The 21,414-nt window shown below is 34.5% G+C and overlaps 1 protein-coding gene across 3 annotated transcripts in view; it reads right to left on the bottom strand.

The window, feature by feature from the left end:
- Positions 1 to 20,393, bottom strand: part of rgs9b (regulator of G protein signaling 9b) — a 44,211-nt gene extending 23,818 nt beyond the window's left edge. For 2 of the 3 annotated variants that reach the window (XM_021480167.3, XM_073917918.1), the window contains exons 1-12: positions 20,239 to 20,393; positions 15,742 to 15,838; positions 10,821 to 10,871; positions 9,538 to 9,644; positions 8,611 to 8,662; positions 8,358 to 8,416; positions 7,450 to 7,526; positions 7,007 to 7,088; positions 2,616 to 2,678; positions 1,440 to 1,469; positions 1,294 to 1,355; positions 1,051 to 1,164 (exon numbers count right to left, since the gene is read on the bottom strand). In XM_021480167.3, the coding sequence (XP_021335842.2) occupies positions 1,051 to 1,164; positions 1,294 to 1,355; positions 1,440 to 1,469; positions 2,616 to 2,678; positions 7,007 to 7,088; positions 7,450 to 7,526; positions 8,358 to 8,416; positions 8,611 to 8,662; positions 9,538 to 9,644; positions 10,821 to 10,871; positions 15,742 to 15,838; positions 20,239 to 20,304 (860 nt within the window). In that variant the 5' untranslated portion in view covers positions 20,305 to 20,393. 3 annotated transcript variants of the gene reach the window in all.
- Between the last annotated feature and the right edge of the window lie 1,021 nt (positions 20,394 to 21,414).

Below are 21,414 nucleotides of genomic sequence, written 5' to 3'. Positions count from 1 at the left end.
ATAGCATGGCAGCTATTAAGTTCCTTAATTATTAGTCCAGAGATTATAGTTGCTAGCCATATCAACCTAGAAAATAGCAACTTTTCATTGTCTGTCAGTCTTGGTACATGATGTAACTACAGTCAAATCAACATAGGAAAATAATTTTAAATAGGTAAATAATTTAAACACTTAAATGATAATGGTCTAATCCAATTCAATGATCCCACCATACCCTGAGAGATCAGTTGAATTTGTTCTAAAAGGTTAAACTGTTTAACTCTAGGAAAGTTTTAAGCAGTATGTATGTTTGACACCCAGTGGTTAAATTAGGTATTACATTCCTGGATCAAACAAATGAAAGCACGGGTTGCCAGACTGAGAACCAACTGGAGCGAGTCTGACGATTGATCCAAAATGCTGATTTAAATCATGTATCAAAAAAGCATTGGCACGCAATAGAAGGGATATTTTTTTAATATTAAAAGGAGTTTTTATTCTAACAACAAAAAAAAAAATTATGTGAGTTTGAATACCATTTCCCGTGACATTTGTTGCTAATTAATAACCTAATGTGAAACTGAATCTGCGTCTTAATTTAGCGTCTGCTACTGTCCCCCAGTGGTAACATTTTGGTTACGGGCACATGATTTGAGAGCTTTTCTGAATGAATGAATGAAATATGTGGTTTCATACAAGGCAACCCAAGGAACTATATTGATATATAATTGGCTAAACTGGCATTGGGCGGGTTAAAAAAACTAATAAAAAGACAGCATTCAATTTTCAAAAGCACAATATCTGACTTCGGCATTGTTTTACAGATAAACAAGAATGTTCACTTAGCACATTTCTTAAATATCTGCAAACATATTAGGGTATTTTTATGCTTTAGAAGAGTTAAAAACATACAGCACCATGAAAATTTTTTTATTTTATTATATTTTTTAAGTGGAGTGTTCCTTTAAACATACTGTAACCCTTTTTTACATTCTCACTTAACATAATCTCATATAACAAAACAAAAAAGTCATGGAATCTAATGAAATGCTTTAAAACACTGCAGCTCACTTTGGCATGTTAAGAGTCCAATATGTAATATCATCAGTTAACCAGGGGCTACTCGGAAGACACGGGTGGAGAAAGGGGTCGTGCTCTTTGTATGTTGTTGAGTACTTAACAATTCTGCAAAATATCAAAATAAAGTCAAAATACAACATAATTTACAATAATTTCATGAATTTTAAAAATATTTTAAAGAATTGTAGCTTTATAATAATTTATGAATGCAGTTATAGTTTAACAGTAACTTACGCTCCAATTGACACAGATGACTTTACCCTTGGTCTCATGATGCACTGCTGAGTGAACATGATCTGCAAGCAAACACATTGATTCATTGATTCTAATTGATTTTGTGGCCTTTTACAATGAACTTAATTGAGCCAATTCTTACTCACAATTCTTCTGTAGTAGTCAGATGTTTTTTTCTGCAAAACAATTTGGAAGAAGTTTTAAAGGAAGAGAAAGAAACTCGTGAAAAAAAATTGTTAACATTTGAGCATGTAGGCCTTATGAGAAAAGCCAGACAGAATCTGCAGACGTTTTTTTTTTTTTTTTTCACAGAATTGTGTAAAAAATCTGTGAATTCATGACGAATGGTTTTGAGAGAGTGCTAACTAAAGCTAAACACATAAAAAACAAACATTAACTATTTAACTTTTATTTGAATGTTTACACTACAAATCCAATTAGAACCACTTAATTGGTAAATAGGGTAAGTCTCATATAATAAATTAGCAAAAGACAGAAAATATGACTTTACAAACTCTATTGTACATAAATTGTAAAAATAAATAAAAACATTTGTATAGTATTCAATAATACCAAAATAAACACTCAATAAATATCTTTACACACATCTACATAAGTAGACAAATTGAATAAGCTCAAAAATCTGCAGATTACTGCATGTGCAAAATCTGTGTGAGCATAGTTATGGGGCATAGTAGTGAGAAAGAGAAAGAGAGAGAGAGAAAGAGAAAGAGAGATAGAGAAGTTTAGCAATACATTTATTTGCCCAATTTAATTCACATTCTGAATAATATAATCCTTAATATACAGACATCCTCAAAAACCTATTTGATTCTTATGTACCACACATAACACTTCATTAACTCACGTTATATCATATTTCACAAAAAAATCATATTGATGCTTTGATGACCTGCAATGTTATTTCAAAAGTGTGCACTCATATTTCTATATTACACAGACAAATATATGTGATCCAATGTTTGTGTTTTCATTTTGCAGTCATCTGTTCTTTGTTTTGTTTAGTCAAATCAAATCTGTAGAAAAAAGAAAGAGAGAACTGTGTAAGACAAGTTTGCTGCAGTGACAAGCAGTGAGATTACAATCATTTAAATCCCTTCGGATGTTAGCTGAAAATAGACATATCCTTGATAAGCCTCCCATCACAATTATAATCTCTGTACGATTATCTGTTAATGTGGTTATAAAGCCTGTTGTCCTATTACAAGATTCCTAATCAATACTAAAATGTTTCAAAGCTTAGCAGCCATCATATTGCTTTTTATTTTAAGAAACACATTAGTCCTCTCACATACCTTTACCTCCTCCATATTGGGGTCGATCATCCTTTCATGTCCATAATCCATGGCACTAACTGTTCCTGGCTTTTGGGTGGAAAAAAACACATACTATGAGGTCTTGTTAAGGTTCTAAAATGTTATTTACAACATTAAGTCTTAATCTAACTACAGGAAAGGTGTCACATTAATTGACCTTATAAACTCACTGGCCGCTTTATTAGGTACAGGATTTTAGCTTCATATCTAATCAGCCAGTCACATGGCAGAAACTCAATGTATTCAATGCTGTAGTGCTGAAGTTCAAACCAAGAATCAGAATAGTGATTTAAGTAATTTTAGCGCCAGACAGGCTGGTCTGATTATTTCAGAAACTGCTGAACTACTTGGATTTTCACGCCAAACAAAATAGTTTTATGTATTATTATACTATATATATATATATATATATATATATATATATATATATATATATATATATATATATATATATATATATATATATATATATATATATAATCTACTATAGAGATTATAAATAATTTTAAGAATCTACTATAGAATCTACTATATATATATATAATCTACTCTGCCCACAGAGAGCAATAGCAGATTAATAGAATCACTACAGTTTGACAAATATTGCAGCTGTTGGACAACATAATATACTTTTTTAGGGGAGAATATAGTTGTTTAGATTGCAACTATGCTGTTTATTTATAAGGGCATTGCCTATATTAAATATTTATATATAGTTTCTGAGATCATCAGCGATCAGCCTGTCATACTGAGCAGAGCAAAGACAGGTAGTAAAAAACTTAGTATTCTCTTTTCATATTTCAAACTACAACTGATCAAATCAATATAAAACAGGTAAGTTACATTTAAAGTTGATCTCTCTCTTTTGTATGTTGTAGTACTTTATTTATACCACATAGTCTGCTAGTGTTAGCTTTGCTTTGGCTTTTTTGGGGTGAACTATTGTGATCTCCTAATTGCAACTAAATGCAAATATCAAGAAATCTCTGTAGACTGATGGCATTTCATGTCGTTTTTTTAGACATTAGATATTACTCAAGAGAATCTTTCAAATACTAGCTCTAAAGTGACGTGTTTTTAAGCAATGGTTTTTGCTGTTCTGACGTCAGCTACAGATGTAAATAGCCACGTTTCAACTATCGCGCCTAAAGCGAGTGAGCCAGGGCAAGCCAAGGCCAGTCGCGTCTCCACTGTCACTTCTGGGGCCTAATTGGGCCAAATCGGGGCTTTCTTGGGGCCAGCGGCCAGCCTTTTTCGGCCCACTGAATACCTTGGGCCAAGAAGGGCCAACTGGGGCTTCGGGGAGAAGTGAAAGGAGAGGCGGAGCACGAGCACAGTTTTCCGATCGCACACGAGTACATGCACCAAACAAATATATAAAAAAGGGAAAGAAAACATCTAGCTTAATAGGCTGGGGTCTTTTGCGTATGATCGCCCTTATGTTTCCCCTTTAAATGTAAGGCTGTTGCATAAAATAATCAAGTTTAAATTTATAAGCAACTTTTCTTTGCAGCGTCCTTCTTGATGTTTCAGTAACGCATAATAATCTTTACACCATATTAAAGGAACAGCAGAAAGGTTTTCAAGAGTTTTGTCAAGTTTAAAAGGTGTGTTTATGCACGTTTAGATGCCTGTATGTGTGTGTGAGACGCAGGAAAAGGAGGAGCTCCCTTCATAGCTCTGTTGATGCCGTGGGTTGCTTTTTTCTTTTTGTTATTTATTTTGGAGATATACACAATATGAATACAACAGAAAGACATGAAACTTTAAAAATTTTGTGTCCACTTTTGTAGGCTTAAAACAATAGTGTCATATCTTCATAAAATAGCCTAAGCTAAATAATTTTAAGAATTACAAATATCGGATATAATAAAATCGCATTAAAAAAATTTACCAATATAAAACTAACAATAGCTAAACCAATATAGGAATATACAATACATAAATCAAACCATTTTTAACCCATATTAAACTTTCAATTTACAAAGGCCTCTCTGAAAAAAAATAAAAAATAAAATTTTTTTTAGATGTTTTCTAAAACCAAAAAACACCGAAGATGATTTGAAATATTATTTATTTGGATATGATGATATTAATCAAATCATGCAAACAGAGCATTTTTAGGGTGAGTGAAAGCAGAAACTAGGCAACCTTTTTTTCTGTAGGCTATGGCTATCTTTTTTTCTTAAATACATGAAGAGCTTTATTAGTGCTGCTAAACGCACAACGAAACATAGGCTATATTTGGGCTGAATGTTTGACGGCATCAATCTAAACGTGGACATTATAAAATACATTTTCTTTTTTCTTTTAATTTTTCTGTCTTTATTAACAGAGAATGTCTGTGGTTTTATATTATGATTGGTGCGCTCACTGCGCTGGGTCCCTCCGTATGTGGCAAGACCACTCGATTTCGATGCCAACAGTCGGTCGGTGAGTAAATGAATATGATGAATAAGAACACACAGGCCTGTGCGTATAGACATATAATGTAATGCTAAACAGTAACGTGTCATTTTTTTGTTTATTTGAATGGTGTCGTTATGATGCGATGGAGTGCTTTATCTGCCTGGTTCCCGCTGAAGTGGGTGGGTAGTGTGACGTTTTGATTCTGGGGGATGCTCTGGGGGCGGGGTTTGCGTGACACACACACACACACACACACACACACAAACACACACACACATATATATGTAAATCCCGGGAGCGGGAGACATGTCCCCTCCCATCCAAGGGTTGTCCCACCCAAAAAAATAAATTATTAAAAATAAAAACTCTCAATTGTGAAAAATATATGTATATATAGCTAAAGTAATTATCTAAGTAGACAGTAGACAACAAGTAGACAGTATCATTTAAAATGCATTTACAAACAGTTGAGTTTCCTCTCCCCTTCCTCAGAGTGGTTCGGTCCACTGCGTACTTTCCCTCATCTCACCTACTCACACACACACACACACACAAACATCAGGTGTGTGGCTGCGGCTGAGTAAATGCACTGGCCTCTGTCCATCATGGCCTTCTAACCATCCCCATATCATAATTGGCTTTATCACTCTGTCTCCTCTCCACCAATCAGCTTGTGTGTGGAATGGACTCTGGCGCAATATGGCTGGCGTCACGTCATCCAGGTGGATGCTGCACACTGGTGGTGGATAAGGAAATTCCCCCAATGTGTAAAGTGCTTTGAGTGTCTAAAAAACGCTTACAAATGTAAGGAATTATTTTTATTATAACTGAGCTCTACAAAAGAGCATCTCTGAACAGTCATCATGAACAAATCAAACCTTGAAGCAGATGAGCTACAGAAGCAGTCTTTCACCATGTCCTTCCCAGCCATTCCCCTTACAAACCAGTAGAGGTCATCATCACCAGAATACTAGCAGTTTGTTGAATTCCAAAACGTCCAGCACCTTATGACATTTGTCACTCGCATATCGTCACCTTGGAATTATAAGGTTTTACCTTCGTTCTGAATGATTTTGCGATATTAAGCTTCAAGTTTTTGCATTCCATAGCAAACAGTGAGTGTGTGCAACATTTTTTTTTAAATCTACAACAATTTGACAAAAATGTCAGATAGAACCTTATAATTCTAAGGATGACGACTACTACCACAGTTCCTTGCGATGTCTTGTTTTGGTAAGTGGACATTTCTGAATGTTTCACATATTTCGCTGGACTGTTTTCCTGGTTGCTGACTTTGTTTGTGTTCCTGATTGTGATTGTGTTCTGCCTGCATAGAACCCAACCTGTATATTCATGTACGATTCTATGCTGCCAGCTCTGACCCTCGCCTGGAGTCTCATTTATGATAACTCTCTGTGTGTCCTGACCACTGCTCTGTTTGACTACACCAGCTTTAAAGCTCAGTTATCCATTTCTTTGAATGCTACATGTTACATTGTTGCTGTGACTTGCATTGTAAATAAAGAAGCTAGCAAATCTCCTGAGTCTCCCTTACATAGACAAAGAGCACAGTGGTGACAATCCTTTCAGATAAAAAACAGCCATTTCCATCACTTCATGGCCATAGTATTAAGTAGTACTCATTTTAAATTCATTCATATATTCATATTACTCATTTATATTTTGGCTTTCAACTTCCACTGTCACAAAATCGCAAACTGTTTCCTAAACATGTCAATGAGTTACTAAATTCAAATGGTAACCAAATCTGAAAGCAACTGAGTGCCTTTGACATGTGCTGGAAGGGGAGATTTGCATCATGTCAGCCATGCTGACAAAATTCAAAGTTCCCAACACCTTGCTGCTCAATCTATGTCAAAGAGTTAAGGTGGTTCTGAACGCCAAAGAATCCAAGGTGTACCTAACAAAGTGGCCAGCATGTGTTTTCAGTTTCAAAGATAACTCACTGGTGGCCGATGTACAACCCAGTAGGCCCGTTCCTGACAGTCAAAAACCACCCGGTCTGGTTTCTTCCGCTCCTTACCTGCCCTAAAACAAGCAATTAGCTTTGTTGAAGACTGAAATACAAAATATTGTTTAAAAATAAATCAAGAAAAACACAGAGCCTCATTTACTGATTCATAGCCAGAGGTGTGCGTACATTCATGCAGGTATAAATATTTCTATGCAGTCTTGCCTGTGTTTTATGCAAATTAAAACTGAAAAAATGAAACTGACACGTAGGCATGTTCATTTACAATACTCTCAATTCAATAATATTGAAAAGAGTATAAGAATGAGTGAAACCCTAATGTAAATGGTTTGCAATTTGTAAGTATGAATAAGTGAATATTATTAGTTAATAAGACCTATGTCTAATCATAAAGATTCTCTAATATTTAGCCTGTACCTGTACTGCTCTTTGGCCTGCATTACAATAAAATCCCACTTGTGATTCATCCACTTGTAAAGATTGTTGTACTCTTCCTGGAAAGAAAATCAAACAAATTTTACACTTATTAAATCCAAAGTATAGTAATTTTTCATGCAATTTATCACAGGTAAAAAGTTAAAATAAAACAAAATAAGTTACAGTCATCAGTCACTCGCATGACACTTTCATTCATATTCAGAACACAAATGAAGATTTTTAAAAATTAAATATGCAATAAAGAGATTGTGTTTCTATATGATTCTAGAAAAGTCTATTCTTTATTGAAATTCTATTCTCCAAAAACATTTATGCTTCTAGATCACAGATGCCCAAACTAGGGCCCGTGGGTAGGCATGTCATAATAATCAATATATTGACTTATCGTGCAATACTTGGAGATGACCTCAATAATTTGTGCTGTTGCAATATATTTGCAATATATTTACCTCTGTTCTAGATGTTTCTAAGAGAGATAATTTTAACTTCACAAATAATCATTCATTAGAGAACATAATCATAAGTTGTACTCCTTCCACAAGAAAAAACCTCACAGGACATGTGACACGCAAGAATGAACCTGAAATCTGTTCTTGCACATACAAAACAAGCTTGAGCTTTGATCAAATCTGGTTACTGTCAATATTGTCCACTGATCTATGTTTACATGTTAATAAAAGCAAAAATTTTATATATTTATCATTTTCTCTTTAGAAGACTTTGACAAAAAAGTTTTATGGTGAATATAACTTCAGTACATGGACAAAAATTGCTCATATTTAATTTGAAAATATCTTTACTTTAGTTAAACTACATTATATAATTTTGCAACAACCAGATGATGTGATGAAATTTTGTCATAATTTATCATTCTGACATCCAGTTACCTGTTCATACAGCTCCAGCATCCCTTTCTTGCGTATATTTCTTTTCGCCAAATATATTGCTGAAAATACACATGTAAACATCTGACTCTCCCAGTAAAAGCCATTTTAAGATGCAATGTGACTCAACATGAAAGCAATTTATCACATTCTTCAGCCCAGACAGCTGTTTGAAACCATAATGAATAATCTCACTGTGAAATATTGCTATGACAACCTATCAGCACGCATGGAAAAATGAACCATGATTACACACCATAGTCTGTGTCTTCCACCGGCCATTGCTGTGCAGGCCAAAAATATGGTGTCTGGAGGAAGAAATGTATGGAAGAAATGGTATGATTAGTACAAACGCATATGGACTGTAATGTGTCAAAGTAAACTGTCCCACATAGCAAAATTTCTCTGGCCCAGCTCTGGCCCACACAATCAGGTTTTGCTTGGCCCGCGTGCCGCAGTGAATTACGGTACATGACTGGACCAAATCTGGCTTCCAGACAAGGGCCAAACATGGACCATATGTGGGCCAAGTTAATAACTCATAACTGGGCCTGAACTGGGCCAAATAGGTTGGTGTGTCACGATTGCAATGAAATTGATAAACCCATGGAGTGATGCGCTTTAGGCACACTATGGGCACGCTTTTTCTCAAAGTGACCTGATTGGTAGAATTTTTTTTCTTTACTCAAAAATGATTTTAGTGTATTTTAAATGTGGGTCAAGACTGGCCAAACTCACATGGCCCACTTATCAAATTTTTAAATCTGGGCCAAATACTACGTTTTTCATCTGGCCCAAATCTTGTGTGCCGCCTTAAAAACGGTGCCACCTCTGCCAAACCCGGGCCATGTTTGGCCCACATGCTGTATGCCAGTGCCGGATGAATGCCTGCTGTGCCAGCTTTATGCCAAATCTGGGCCAGAATTCTTTGCTACTAGGGTGTAATAAGGGAAAGGCCATTTCTAAATTTGTGGAAATTCTTCACTCCACACACGCACACACACGCACACACACACACACACACACACACACACACACACTGGTTTAGTGGTTTATGGGCATTCTCCATAGGTATAATTTATTCAATATTGCAAAAAAATTGTATTGCATTTGTGTCCATACCTAAGTGGCTATGTGTGTGTGTGTGTGTGTATAATATGTTGAGGTTGTTTGTAAAAGTTACCTGAAAGCGATACAAGGATGTGTCTGGTTTAAGGATAAGTCTCTTATGGTCTTGTAGTGGATAGATGTATCCAAATGCCACCATCATGGTGCCCATAGCTCGGGCCTCTAAGGATTAAGACACAAAAAAAAAAAAAAAAAAAACATACATAATTACACTTTAAAAATTAATCATGATGAAGTTTATCAATAGCTGTTTGTAATATTTTGATTTTGTTTAATTTGTCAGTTTTTTATATGTTGTCAGATTCTTTAGAATGGATCTAAATCCTTAAAATCAAATACTATTAGATTTAATCAGTTAAAATATACACTGTAAAAAATGCTGGGTTCCAGTCAAATTCTTCATGTTGTCCCAACACAATTTGCTTAAGATTGCTACTTTTTCATATGAACCATGATGCTGTGTGTGAATTACGTAAGTAACTTCCATTAAGCTGTCACCGATCATTGAAATATTTAAAAAAGAAAACAAAAAACTGGACACAACAAGGTGTCATTATTCTCCTCACCACTCTTTCATTGAATATTAAAAAGCAACTTATTGGAAGGAACAAATTACTTTCAGCAAGCCATAAGCAACCCCCAAAAAACTCAAAAGTCTTTCCAAAGCAATATTATAGATTTATATAGAATATTACTGTACTGTAGGGAATACAAGGAGAAAATAACATGGAAGAACAAAACCCAGTTAACTCTAAACAGATTTGACCACAGATTTGCTAAAGCTAAAGCTTAGTTCACGCAAAAAAGAAAATTCTGTCATCATTTACTCACCCTTTACTTGATTCAAACCTTTATGCGTTTCTTTTTTATTTTAAACACAAAAGAAGATATTTTGGGGAAAAATAATTAATCCTATAACCATTGACTTCCGTAGTATTTGTTTTTCCTACAATGAAAGTACAGCATATTTCAAAAAATCTTTTTTATGTTCAGTCAGGAAAAAAAAACTCACAAAGGTTTGAGGGTTGGTAAATAGTTAGTAAATGTTCACGTTGAGGGGAACTATTCCTTTAAAAAAACAAGTCTAAAGTTATTTTCATAACAGATAAAAATAAAGCATAAAGTCAAACATAACATAATGTGTATTACAAAATGTATACAGCTTATTTGTAGCACAACCTTATGATTTAAAGTTATTTGTTTTAATCCTTTTGAATGAAAGCATCCCCAACCCACAAGTGGACTCATTTGTGGAAAAATATGTTTAGTTTTTTTTTATTAATTCTTTTATAATCCTTACATTACTAAACACACAAAAAAACAATGTATTTGACTTACCCAGAGCATCTACTTTGAATCGATAAGCAATCCATGCCACAATATCTTCTCCTAAAAAACCCAAAGTAGGGAAAAAACACAGTGACCATTATATTGTTTCACAGCAATGAAAGGACAGTTCAGTGGGTGAAGGCTTTGGCTTATCTATTAAATGCGCCCACCAGGAGTCTCAGCACAGACACAAACACACACACACACATGCATGGCTGCAGACACGCACGCACACGCACACACACACACACACACACACACACACACACACACACACACACACACACACACACACACACACACACACACACACACATTTAATTAAAACATCCTGAGATAACATATATAAATATATATATATTTTACACCTTTTTACACAGTATTTTACACATTACTGTTTCTTCTTTATCAATTTAGCAGGCTTTTGAGACTCATCAAAAGCATGAAATGAATAAACAACAGTGCATATTAGCTATGAAACAAAGGCTCTTTCTCAAAATAGGTATCGCACTAGGACTTGGTGCACCACTGTGTGTCCCGCTGTGGTTCTCGTGATGGTAGACTAATGAGAAGATCTCTGCAGGGGTGAATCTGAGTGCCTTCATTAGTGCCTGCCAGCCCGAGGAGCAGATAGTATCATTTCAATCAATTTTTAAACAAAAACCTCAGGTGTCTTTCCATTATATCGTTTGCATCAAAAATGCTGTAACTAATCAGTGGCTCCAATCAGGTTTAAGCAATGCAGTTAATCACCAGCTGTATGTTACACATAAGTGCCAACATGCCATTTTTAGCTAATAGAGTTATTTCTAATTCATTTAAACCATGGACCTTTATATATTATGGTGTATAGGTTGGTTCAGTATTGATAAATAGACTTACGGATAGACTTATGCTGAGATTTAATAATACAGTATATCAAAATAACCTTAAATGCTCACTAGACATTGAATTTTGGTTCAAGACTAACATAACTTCTGTGTAAATGTAGCTTTTTATTTCTCCAAAGAAAAAAATCTGATACTGTCAAATGCCCAATAATAAATAACATTTCTGCCTGAATGAAACTTGTTCAGGTGTTGCCATGTTTTTCAGTGTATATATATATATATATATATATATATATATATATATATATATATATATACTGTAGGCATTATGACAGACAGTGGAGATTACAAGAGCTCTCCTCCTGAAACCATACAGCCTGGAGGAGCGAGTCATTGCAGCTGCTCAGAGGTTGTCATGGCAATAGATTCTTCAGTCTCAGAGACACATAAGCAGTCTCGAAATGCATGGAACGCACTGACAACTAGCAGGAGTAATATAACTGCACAAATCAATACAAATGAGTAGGCGAGCCCACTGTGGCCTTTTCAGATCTCTTATTTTCTCTTTTGTAAAGATTCTATTTGAAGAAACTATTTTTTAAGCACTGCAAAGTAACTGTGACTAAAACTTCATGGCCTACTCAAGCCAAACATGACATAATTAAAGATAAAAAGTTAAAAATCATCCACATCACAACTGTAACATATCTGTTAACCATCAGGATTCTCCCGTATTTTACAATTCCCGCTGTCTTCCCCTAAAGGTATTTTCCCCTATTTACACCAGTATTTATTTAATGTAATCAAACAAAAAATCTATATGAATAATTCCTTTCCTGCTCTTTAATCAGAATGTTTAAACTTTAAAATGAAGAAAAGGTAATGAGATCTGATCATTTTATTCACTTTCATTTGAAAAGGCTAAACTATTTGTATTTATTTGCAGATAACATATTACTGACCATTTCAACTGTTTATTTACAATGAAAAAGCTCCAGATGAACATATTCAGTAATATCCCTTATTTACACATCCCAGTGTTGACAGGTATGACTGTAATAAAGATGGTACAGACAGATTACAAAGTGTAAACAAATGCTGGTTGTCCCAACACCGATAGTTAAGTCAACTTAATTTTTTTTACTAATTTGAGTAGGTTGTTTGAGTTGTTGGAGTTTGATTCCCGGATTAATAAAGGGACTAAGCCAAAACTAAAACAAATGAATTAATAAATGAGTAGGTTGAACATAAAAAATTAAGTTGTCCCAACAAAAAAAAAAAACTTTGTTGTTTTTCATTTTGTCTAAGTGGCAAAGGTCACTTTTTAAGTGCAGAATTGTTGAAATTAATCATGGACTATTGCGGCAACAGCACATTGCTTGGGAATAACCAGAACTACACCAGCAGTTCTACCACTATTCTTTTTCCTTCTTGATAAATTGAATATGTCCAACAAAATTAAATATTGCTATAACACTTTATATCATCTTTGCAAAGAAGCTTCAGCCTAATCTACATTGTAAAAGGTGATATCAATAATAAGGCATTAATTGCTTATACTAATAAGTGCTCAAGTGCACACATACTGCTTGTCACACATAAATCCCCCCCTACCAACCCCCCCCCCCCCCCCCCCCCCACCCCCCCCGGCATAACAAATGACCAAGGAAATTTGTAAGGGAAACCCCATAGTGAAGCTGCATTAACAATTTAATAACTTATTGATAAACTTGTGTTTTCTTTGTTTATTGGCCAGAGGTGAAGACACTGACTTATCATGTCCACAGTAGTGGAATCAGCTACATGTTTCATTTGGATTAATCAATCTAAGATTATTGACTTTCCATTTGATCTGGTTAATTTAAAAGAGTTTTAGAGTTTTTGCTAAGGCAAGTATACCAGGAGATTCCTTTTTGTTGTTGTTGTTTTTTTGATGCGCAGAAGTTCACAATGCTGCTTTTACTTTTAACAAAAGAGCAATGATTCATTTCTATTGTGGGTACACTGAAACAAATCCTTGGAAATGTAAAATTTTTATTGTATTATTGTAGTAATGACGAACTGCTACACTTTTTTTTTTTTTTTTAAATAGGCTCTCTAAAAGATAAATACCATTTTTGATCTATTTAGCTGATTTCTGGGTCCAGTGGGAGAATTTTTCAGTTTAGCTTAGCATAGATCATTGGGTTGTATTAGACAATTAGCCTCTCGCTCAAAAATGGCCAAAGAGTTTCGATAATTTTTATGTTTAACGATTGACTCTTTTGTCGTTACATTGTGTACTAAGAATGAAATTAAAGTTGCTATTTTCTAGGTCAATATAGCTAGAACCTAAACCCTCTTTCTGGTGTAATGTTCATGGAGGAGTGGAGAGCATGAGTCTGATTCCTCAAAGACCCCAGTGACAGATGAGTCTTTGCATTTATCCCGTGGTCCAGCCTGATCATCCACCAGTGACCTACTCACACCAGCAGTTCTTCAAAATAGACGTCCAGTGTTCTGCAGCCTCCGGCGCCTAGACTGCAGCTCAGCTCTGCCCAAGTAGTTTGGGCAGAGGAGAAATGGTTGTGCCCAACAGACCCTGGTCTCTCTATAGGTTTTTTTTTTCTTCACTTTCGTCAATTTGTGAAGTTTGTTCCTTGCCACTGTCACCAATGACTTGCTTTGTTTGTGACTTGTGAAGCAGCACATTGATTAATTTGCTCTTTAGTGGTTGGACTTTCAGCACTGAAAATGAACTGAACTTCAACTCTGACAACTAGACTGACACAGTTTCAATTTACGAGAACTTCTATGTTAAGCTGCTTTGACACAATCTGCATGGTAAATGCCCTATATAAATAAGCATGAATTAAATTAAATTGTAATAATTTAGGAATTTTGCTAAAATACCATGGCTTTGGTATTATGCAGTGCCTGAGAATCTTGCTACTATGAAATAATTTTTAAAAGATGATTCAGAACTAGGTTAGGTTAGGTTTTGTGTAATATCATTGTGCCTACCCCAGCCTTGGTAGAGCAACAAAGTTCCTTGTTTTGAAGCTTGAAAATAGCTAGCTTTAGTCTTAGTACATGATTCAACTAGAGTATAGTCACACTTTGAATAGTAAAATTTAATGACTTTGGTCATTTTTTAGCAAGATGCTAATGGTCTAACCTGATTCAATGAATATGCTAAGATCTGCCATACCAAGAGATTTACTGAATGGGTTCAAAAATAATAAACTCATGGGTTTAGCTCTAGGATACTTATAAAATGAGCACATTTTTATAAAAAAAAATGTTTTGAGTGTTCTTTTAAGAGCAACTGATAACATCCTGCCCCAATTTGTCATGCAGTGAACACAGCTTAACTGCACAGACACTTTCATTCATTTATTCATTTTCTTTAAGCTTAGTCTCTTTATTTATCAGGGGTCACCACAGTGGAATGTACCATCAACTTATCCAGCATATGTTTACACAGCGGATGTCTTTCAGCTGCAACCCAGTACTGGGAAACACCTATATACTCTCATTTACACACATATACACTATGGCCAACTTAATTTATTTAATTCATCTATACATATGTCTTTGGACTGTGGGGAAAACGGAAAACCCCGGAGGAAATCCATGCAAACATGGCAAGACCATGCAAACTCCACACAGAAATGGCCCAGCTGGGACTTAAACCAGCGACCTTCTTGTTGTGAGGCAACAGTGCAAACCCCTGAGCCACGGTGTTGCCCCTAGAGTGGTCATGTTATGTTGTTTTTTGAGCTTGAAGAATAGAGACCAATTGCATGCCCTGACATACTGTTCCCACTTAGACCAGCGCTTTACAATCTGTCTATCATGGATAGCGTGATTCACTTTGTCATAGATTGCTTCTTAGAAATCCACGGGATATAGTGTCCTGTGGATTTCTAAAAGGCAAACTGTGACAATTTGACTCCTTTGACTAACAGTAAGGCAATTATAAGAAGGCAGCCCTATTTGTTATGTAGGTGTGCTTCTGTTCTGGGTCTAGTGTTGTACTGTTATGTGTTTTTCTGAAATCTTCAGAAAAGAAAGTACTGCAAATAGATCCCTCGCCATGCTTGTTGTGATGTTCTCACCTGTTATAGCATGTGGTATGGTGGTGATAACAAGCCTTTGTGTCTGACATTTTACACCAGTTTTGGGGTCCTGCATCTCCAACACCACAGATTCTACCTATGATGCAAAAAGAAAAAAACAAAACAAAAAAAAAAAAAAACAGAAGAAACGAAAAGAAGTTGGAAATGTAAAATGAGAATTTCAAGTGCCTAGGCAGTTAATTTCCAATAATACTGGTTTATTGATCTTTCTGGATTGTCACAATCAAATAAGAGCAATACCAAGTTTGAAGATGTACTGTATCAGTCTGAATGTTTGGTTTCAGACTTTTTTGGTTAAGTTTGGTTCTCAGTTCAGATTTTAGTACTTAATTAGTTTTGTACTGGGGCTGCACAGCATTGATATTGCAATGATCATTCGCAATAGTGACATTGCAGGATTTGCGATAACAAGTCTGTATTATAATGTATCATTTGCATGTGCTTTTGAAGCCTGTGACTTTATGAAGATTTTAAAAGCATTCAGCCATAATAAATTGTACCGTCAGTAACTTTAATATTAATTAATTTTGTTAAATTATTTTTATTTTTATTATTCAATTACTGTACCTAAATAACTGTTAAAACTTGGAAAATGATAAATCACTGTCTGTTTTTATTGTAACCTTTTCTTTAATGTATTTTATTCGCTTATAAGAATTTATGCAGATTTTATGCATTATCATCCCAAACAATCTAAAATTTTTAATTCAAGTCATCTGTTAAATTGTATTCATATCACAATATATATTGCTGAATATCACAAAATATAATAATGTTAGATTTTTCCAATATCGTGCAGCCCTATTCTGTACAAACAAAATTCAGAAATGTATCAGAAACAACCACATTTATCAAATGAATAATTCCCAAAATAAGCGGGTAGTGATAATCATCTTTACAAACAATCTGAGAAGAGTCTACAGAACTGAACTCAATTAATGGTTACTAATGATGCACTGTATACAGTATACATCTGTATTAGAGCTGTGTTTCTTTTTTTATGACCATGGTACAAGAAATCACTGGAAACAAAGGTGTGTGTGTTTTTGTCAAGTAGAATGCGATCTATTGATAATCTTGATAAGTTTTACAATATATGGCAACCATTTCTTGATCACCTGAACCAATATAATGTGGATTCTGTGCAGCAGTGTAATGCTTAATATGCTTATTACCCCTTTTAACTGCCTCTTTGTGTTTGTGTTTGAATCAATGAAAAAGTTTATTTGCCCTATTTTTTAAAATAGTAACTTACACTTTTAATTTATTTTTATTATTATTATTACCATTATTTTCTTTGTATTATCATGCTTATTTCATTTTTTATTTTTGTTGTGTTGTTTGGTAAGTATTGAAAAATGTAAAACTAATAGAAATGTAGAATGCAATCTGTATTGATCTTTACGTTGATCCTGGATCATCATTCTTGTTTGAAAATATCCCTGCCCCTAAACATCCCCTGAACGAAAATCCCAAAAGCTAATTATAAGCCTAAACCTAAAATAAACTATAAACTTCTCTCTTTAATCTGTTTTCTTATTAGAATGTTCTTCATGGCTCAACATATATGTTACTTAGTGAAAACATACTAACCCATACATGTGACCTTACAAATTAATAAGCCATATGCCATAAGTATCGCAATTTGTCTACTTTGTTAACTTCAAAAACTGGATCACTTAAAGAAATAGTTTACCTGAAACTGAAAATTTTGCAACGTGGTGGCACAACAGGTAGTGCTGTCACCTCACAGCAAGAAGGTCACTGATTCGAGTCTCAGCTGAGTCAGTTGGCGTTACTGTGTGGAGTTTGCATGTTCTCCCCGTGTTCACGACTTCGCGTGGGTTTGAATGAATGAATGACAATTCTGTCAACTTTTTACTCGCCCTTCATAGTTTCTTTCTTCTGTTCAACAAAAATGAAGATATTTTGAAAAATGTTGAAAACCAGTAACCATTGACTTAACATTGATTTTTTTCTACAATATTATTCAATGGTTACCAGTTCCCAGCTTCAAAATATCTTCTTTTGTGCTCAACATAAAAAACAAACTTAAATGTTTGGAACCACTGTTTATGTTTGCATGAACTCTCACTTTAAGCCCAAAGATACTTATTAACGTGTTGTGTATAATAAGTGAACATGGCAACACTTCAAGAGTGTACAGACTCTGAAAAGCAACCTTTCAAGGAGAAAGTTTAGTTAAAAATGTATGACTTTAGTAAGTCATTTGTCACTCTAATATCACTTCAGTCAAAAATATCAGATACCAAGTCAACAAAATGATAATTCACTCCTGTATGTGAATATGGTTGTCGCTCCCATTTATGACCTTCAAAATTTGTGTGTGGCCTTTGTTTCATAATAGACGAATTTCACAACATCAACACTGTTATTAAACGCAATTGATTTAACACTGAACTGTTGTCTTCTGATGAGCTGCTTATAGCTGAACTGAACTCGTTTTAGAATTGATTAACTGTGCACATTTACTGAACTGAACTGAATCAAATTGAATAATTACACTGTTGTCTTTCTTGAAGCATCATTTAAAATTGAAAGCTTTGTGCGCATCCCAGTAAATTATGCCACGGTGAAGTATAGTCATCCCTGCTGGTTTATGGTCTGAAGGGGCTGCCGCGACCCCTTTGAAATATACTGCGTGATTGATTTGTGACTCAGCTGTTTGAAGTTTTTCTTGCTTTTTGTGAACTCACACTGCACCCTGGTCTGGATCACAGAAAGCTCTTGGCTGAGTTATTAGTTCGTTACTATCTGTGCATTGGCAAAGAGCAAAGTAATGCACCAATAATACGTGGTGTAGTGGATCACACTCACTGTTGGAGGCATATGCGGTTTGAAGTATTGCATTGATAGAAGAAGGGCTGGCTGCATTATATTAGAGGATCATGGCAGAGCCGGACTAAGAACATTAGCACACAGTGACCTCATCTGAGAGTAAGCTGCTAATAAACAATTAATAAATATGCTCTCTTTATTGCTATGTCATATATTTATTTGCACTTTTTAACTGCATTTAAATTGTTCCCTTAATTTATAAATATATGTTACCTTTTTTCTTTGTAACTTTCGTTAAAAGTGGCCAAAATGTGCACTTTAATATTTTGTAATGCATTACTTAAACCTAAAATTTATATTTATTATTGAAGTTTTTAGAAATATAATTTGGGCTGCACGATATTGAAAAAATCTGACATTGCGACGTTTTATATAGCTGTGATTTATATTGCAATATTAATACAATTTCAGCAGATGACTTGAATAATTCTAATTGGAATGAAACCATAAACATTGATTGGAATAACCTTGTAGAGAAGTGAATCAAAGAAATTGCAAGAATAAATAAGAGAGAGCAAAGATAACAGTGAAAGAAGTACTCAGATATTTTGGTACGGTAATAGGATACGATATTATCATGATATTTTGCCCCCGATTATGATAAATCACGATATAGGCGATATATCACAAGACAACTATCTACAATATATCATGGTATTTGTAAATGAAGGGGAAAAATGCATCAAAAAGTTATAAATGTATTTCTTTTATTAACAACACATTTATTTCTTAAAATTTCACCAATAAAATATGTTAGATTCAGACTTATGAGAAGTGACCCAGTTGCATATCGCTATTTTGTCCTACCCCTATTATTGAATAATCAAATGTAATGTAAAATGTAAACACTGTACGTTCTTCATTGCTGATCAACAAGAATAATCCCGACGCCACATTGCAGAGCTGTGATGTGGCTAGTGCGAATGCACACATTGCAATATTGATGCTGAAACAATCTATTGTGCAGCCCTTTGTAAAATGATATTTTATTACCATTATAATACCATGTACTATTTATTATTTTGTGAATTAATTTCGGCAGTCACTTTATTTATTGGAAGTGAGCAGTAAGTCTGATATTTAAACTATTACAATAAACTATAGTCTGGGGAATGTACACACACACACACACACACACACACACACTTATTTAATTCAGTATTCATGAGTATTGAAAAAAATCATTATTGACAGTGCAGAATAAAATGCAAAGGCAATTAATAAAACTAACATCAAAACAAATATGGCAAAATTTCCCGTTTTAATTAATCTAATTAAAAAGTTCCTCAGTGGTCAAAGCAAGGGCAGTGTTTGAATGTTTTTAATTTAATTTGAAACAATAAAAGTTTATTATAGCATAGAAAAATATAGCTTGAAAATTCAGAATGGACGGAAACCTCCATTGAAGCGGTCAACCTGTAGTAATCCATGGTAATAATAATGAGGATTAAAGAAACGATATTGGTCCGCTCAATAACAGTAAGACCATAAGAAAATTCATAAGAATTCAAACCTGTATAAACCAAGAGCAAAATTATTTGTTATCTCCTTGGCGAGAATGTAAATAACAGAGATGGTTATGAGGAGCTGTGGATGGATGGAGATCTCTCAACCCACCTTCTTCAGGCATGCCATCCGCGGTCTGTAACGCTGCCCGTGGTCCCGGACATTCCTTATGGTCATATTCGCTTCTTCACGACACAGGCCGTCGACGAATGAAACGGGAAATTCACGCCAGGTAGTCGCACTCTCGTTTTGCCAATGTCTAATCTATAATCATCACTGATGCACACAAAGACGATGGGCTGTGTGAGCCAATCAGGCAACAGCTCTGCTTGTGTAGGTAAACCTGTGAGCAATTACAGCAGCGCATCATCTCCGGTAGATGGCGCTGTGTCGAGTTTATTTTCCCAAATGAAGGCACATGAATACGTCAAACGTTTTATTTATTTATACATTTAAACGTTATTTTTAAATGCATTGATTTATTGCTTTAATAAATGTCAATAAAATCACTATTAAAAAAACACATTTAAATATGTCTATTTATTTGTCCATTTAAATTGTGTTTTATTTTATACACATTTTAATGCTTCAATTATTAAATTGATCATTTGATTTTTATTCTAAACGGTACTCCTGGTCCTCCATACATGAACTGCAATCAAAAATGAAAGATTATGAGCTTGATCTACAGTTTTATTGTAAGTCTATAAAGCATTTTATCCTGTTAAGGAGTTTACTGAGAATAAAAAATATAATTTGTGCTTAAAACGGTTTTGAATGAGTTGTCATTTTAGAAATAGGTTAGGTTATGTTAGTTTGGGTTACTTTATTTATACCTGAAGGTAGATTTGGTTTGCAGTCAAGAGTCCACATTTCATAACAGAGCCACACTATTTCCAATAAAATAAAATAAATAAATAAAATAATAAATGAAGAATCACAACAACTGGACCCCCCCCCCCCCCAAATTTTTTTAAAAATAAATAAATAAATAAATAAAAAATAAAAAATAAGAATAAATAAATATTTAAAACAATCGATAAAATGTAAAATACATTAATCACAGAAATAACTCTGCTTTAGTCTGTAGACCTTAATTAAATGTCTAATGGTTGCTGGTAGGAAACTATACAAAACTAAAACATGAAGGAACTGAAACTCTGAGTTTAGGGCATAAGCGGTATCACTTTAATTTAAATTTTAGCTGCCTGGTGTACACAGGCTCCAGATTGGCTATAGTGACACTCCAGTCAGCTTACTGGACCACTTAACTATTGGACTGATGAG

This window comes from Danio rerio, chromosome 12 (assembly GCF_049306965.1).
Source record: "Danio rerio strain Tuebingen ecotype United States chromosome 12, GRCz12tu, whole genome shotgun sequence".
NCBI lineage: Eukaryota > Metazoa > Chordata > Actinopteri > Cypriniformes > Danionidae > Danio > Danio rerio.
This window is presented reverse-complemented; position numbering and strand designations above follow the sequence as displayed.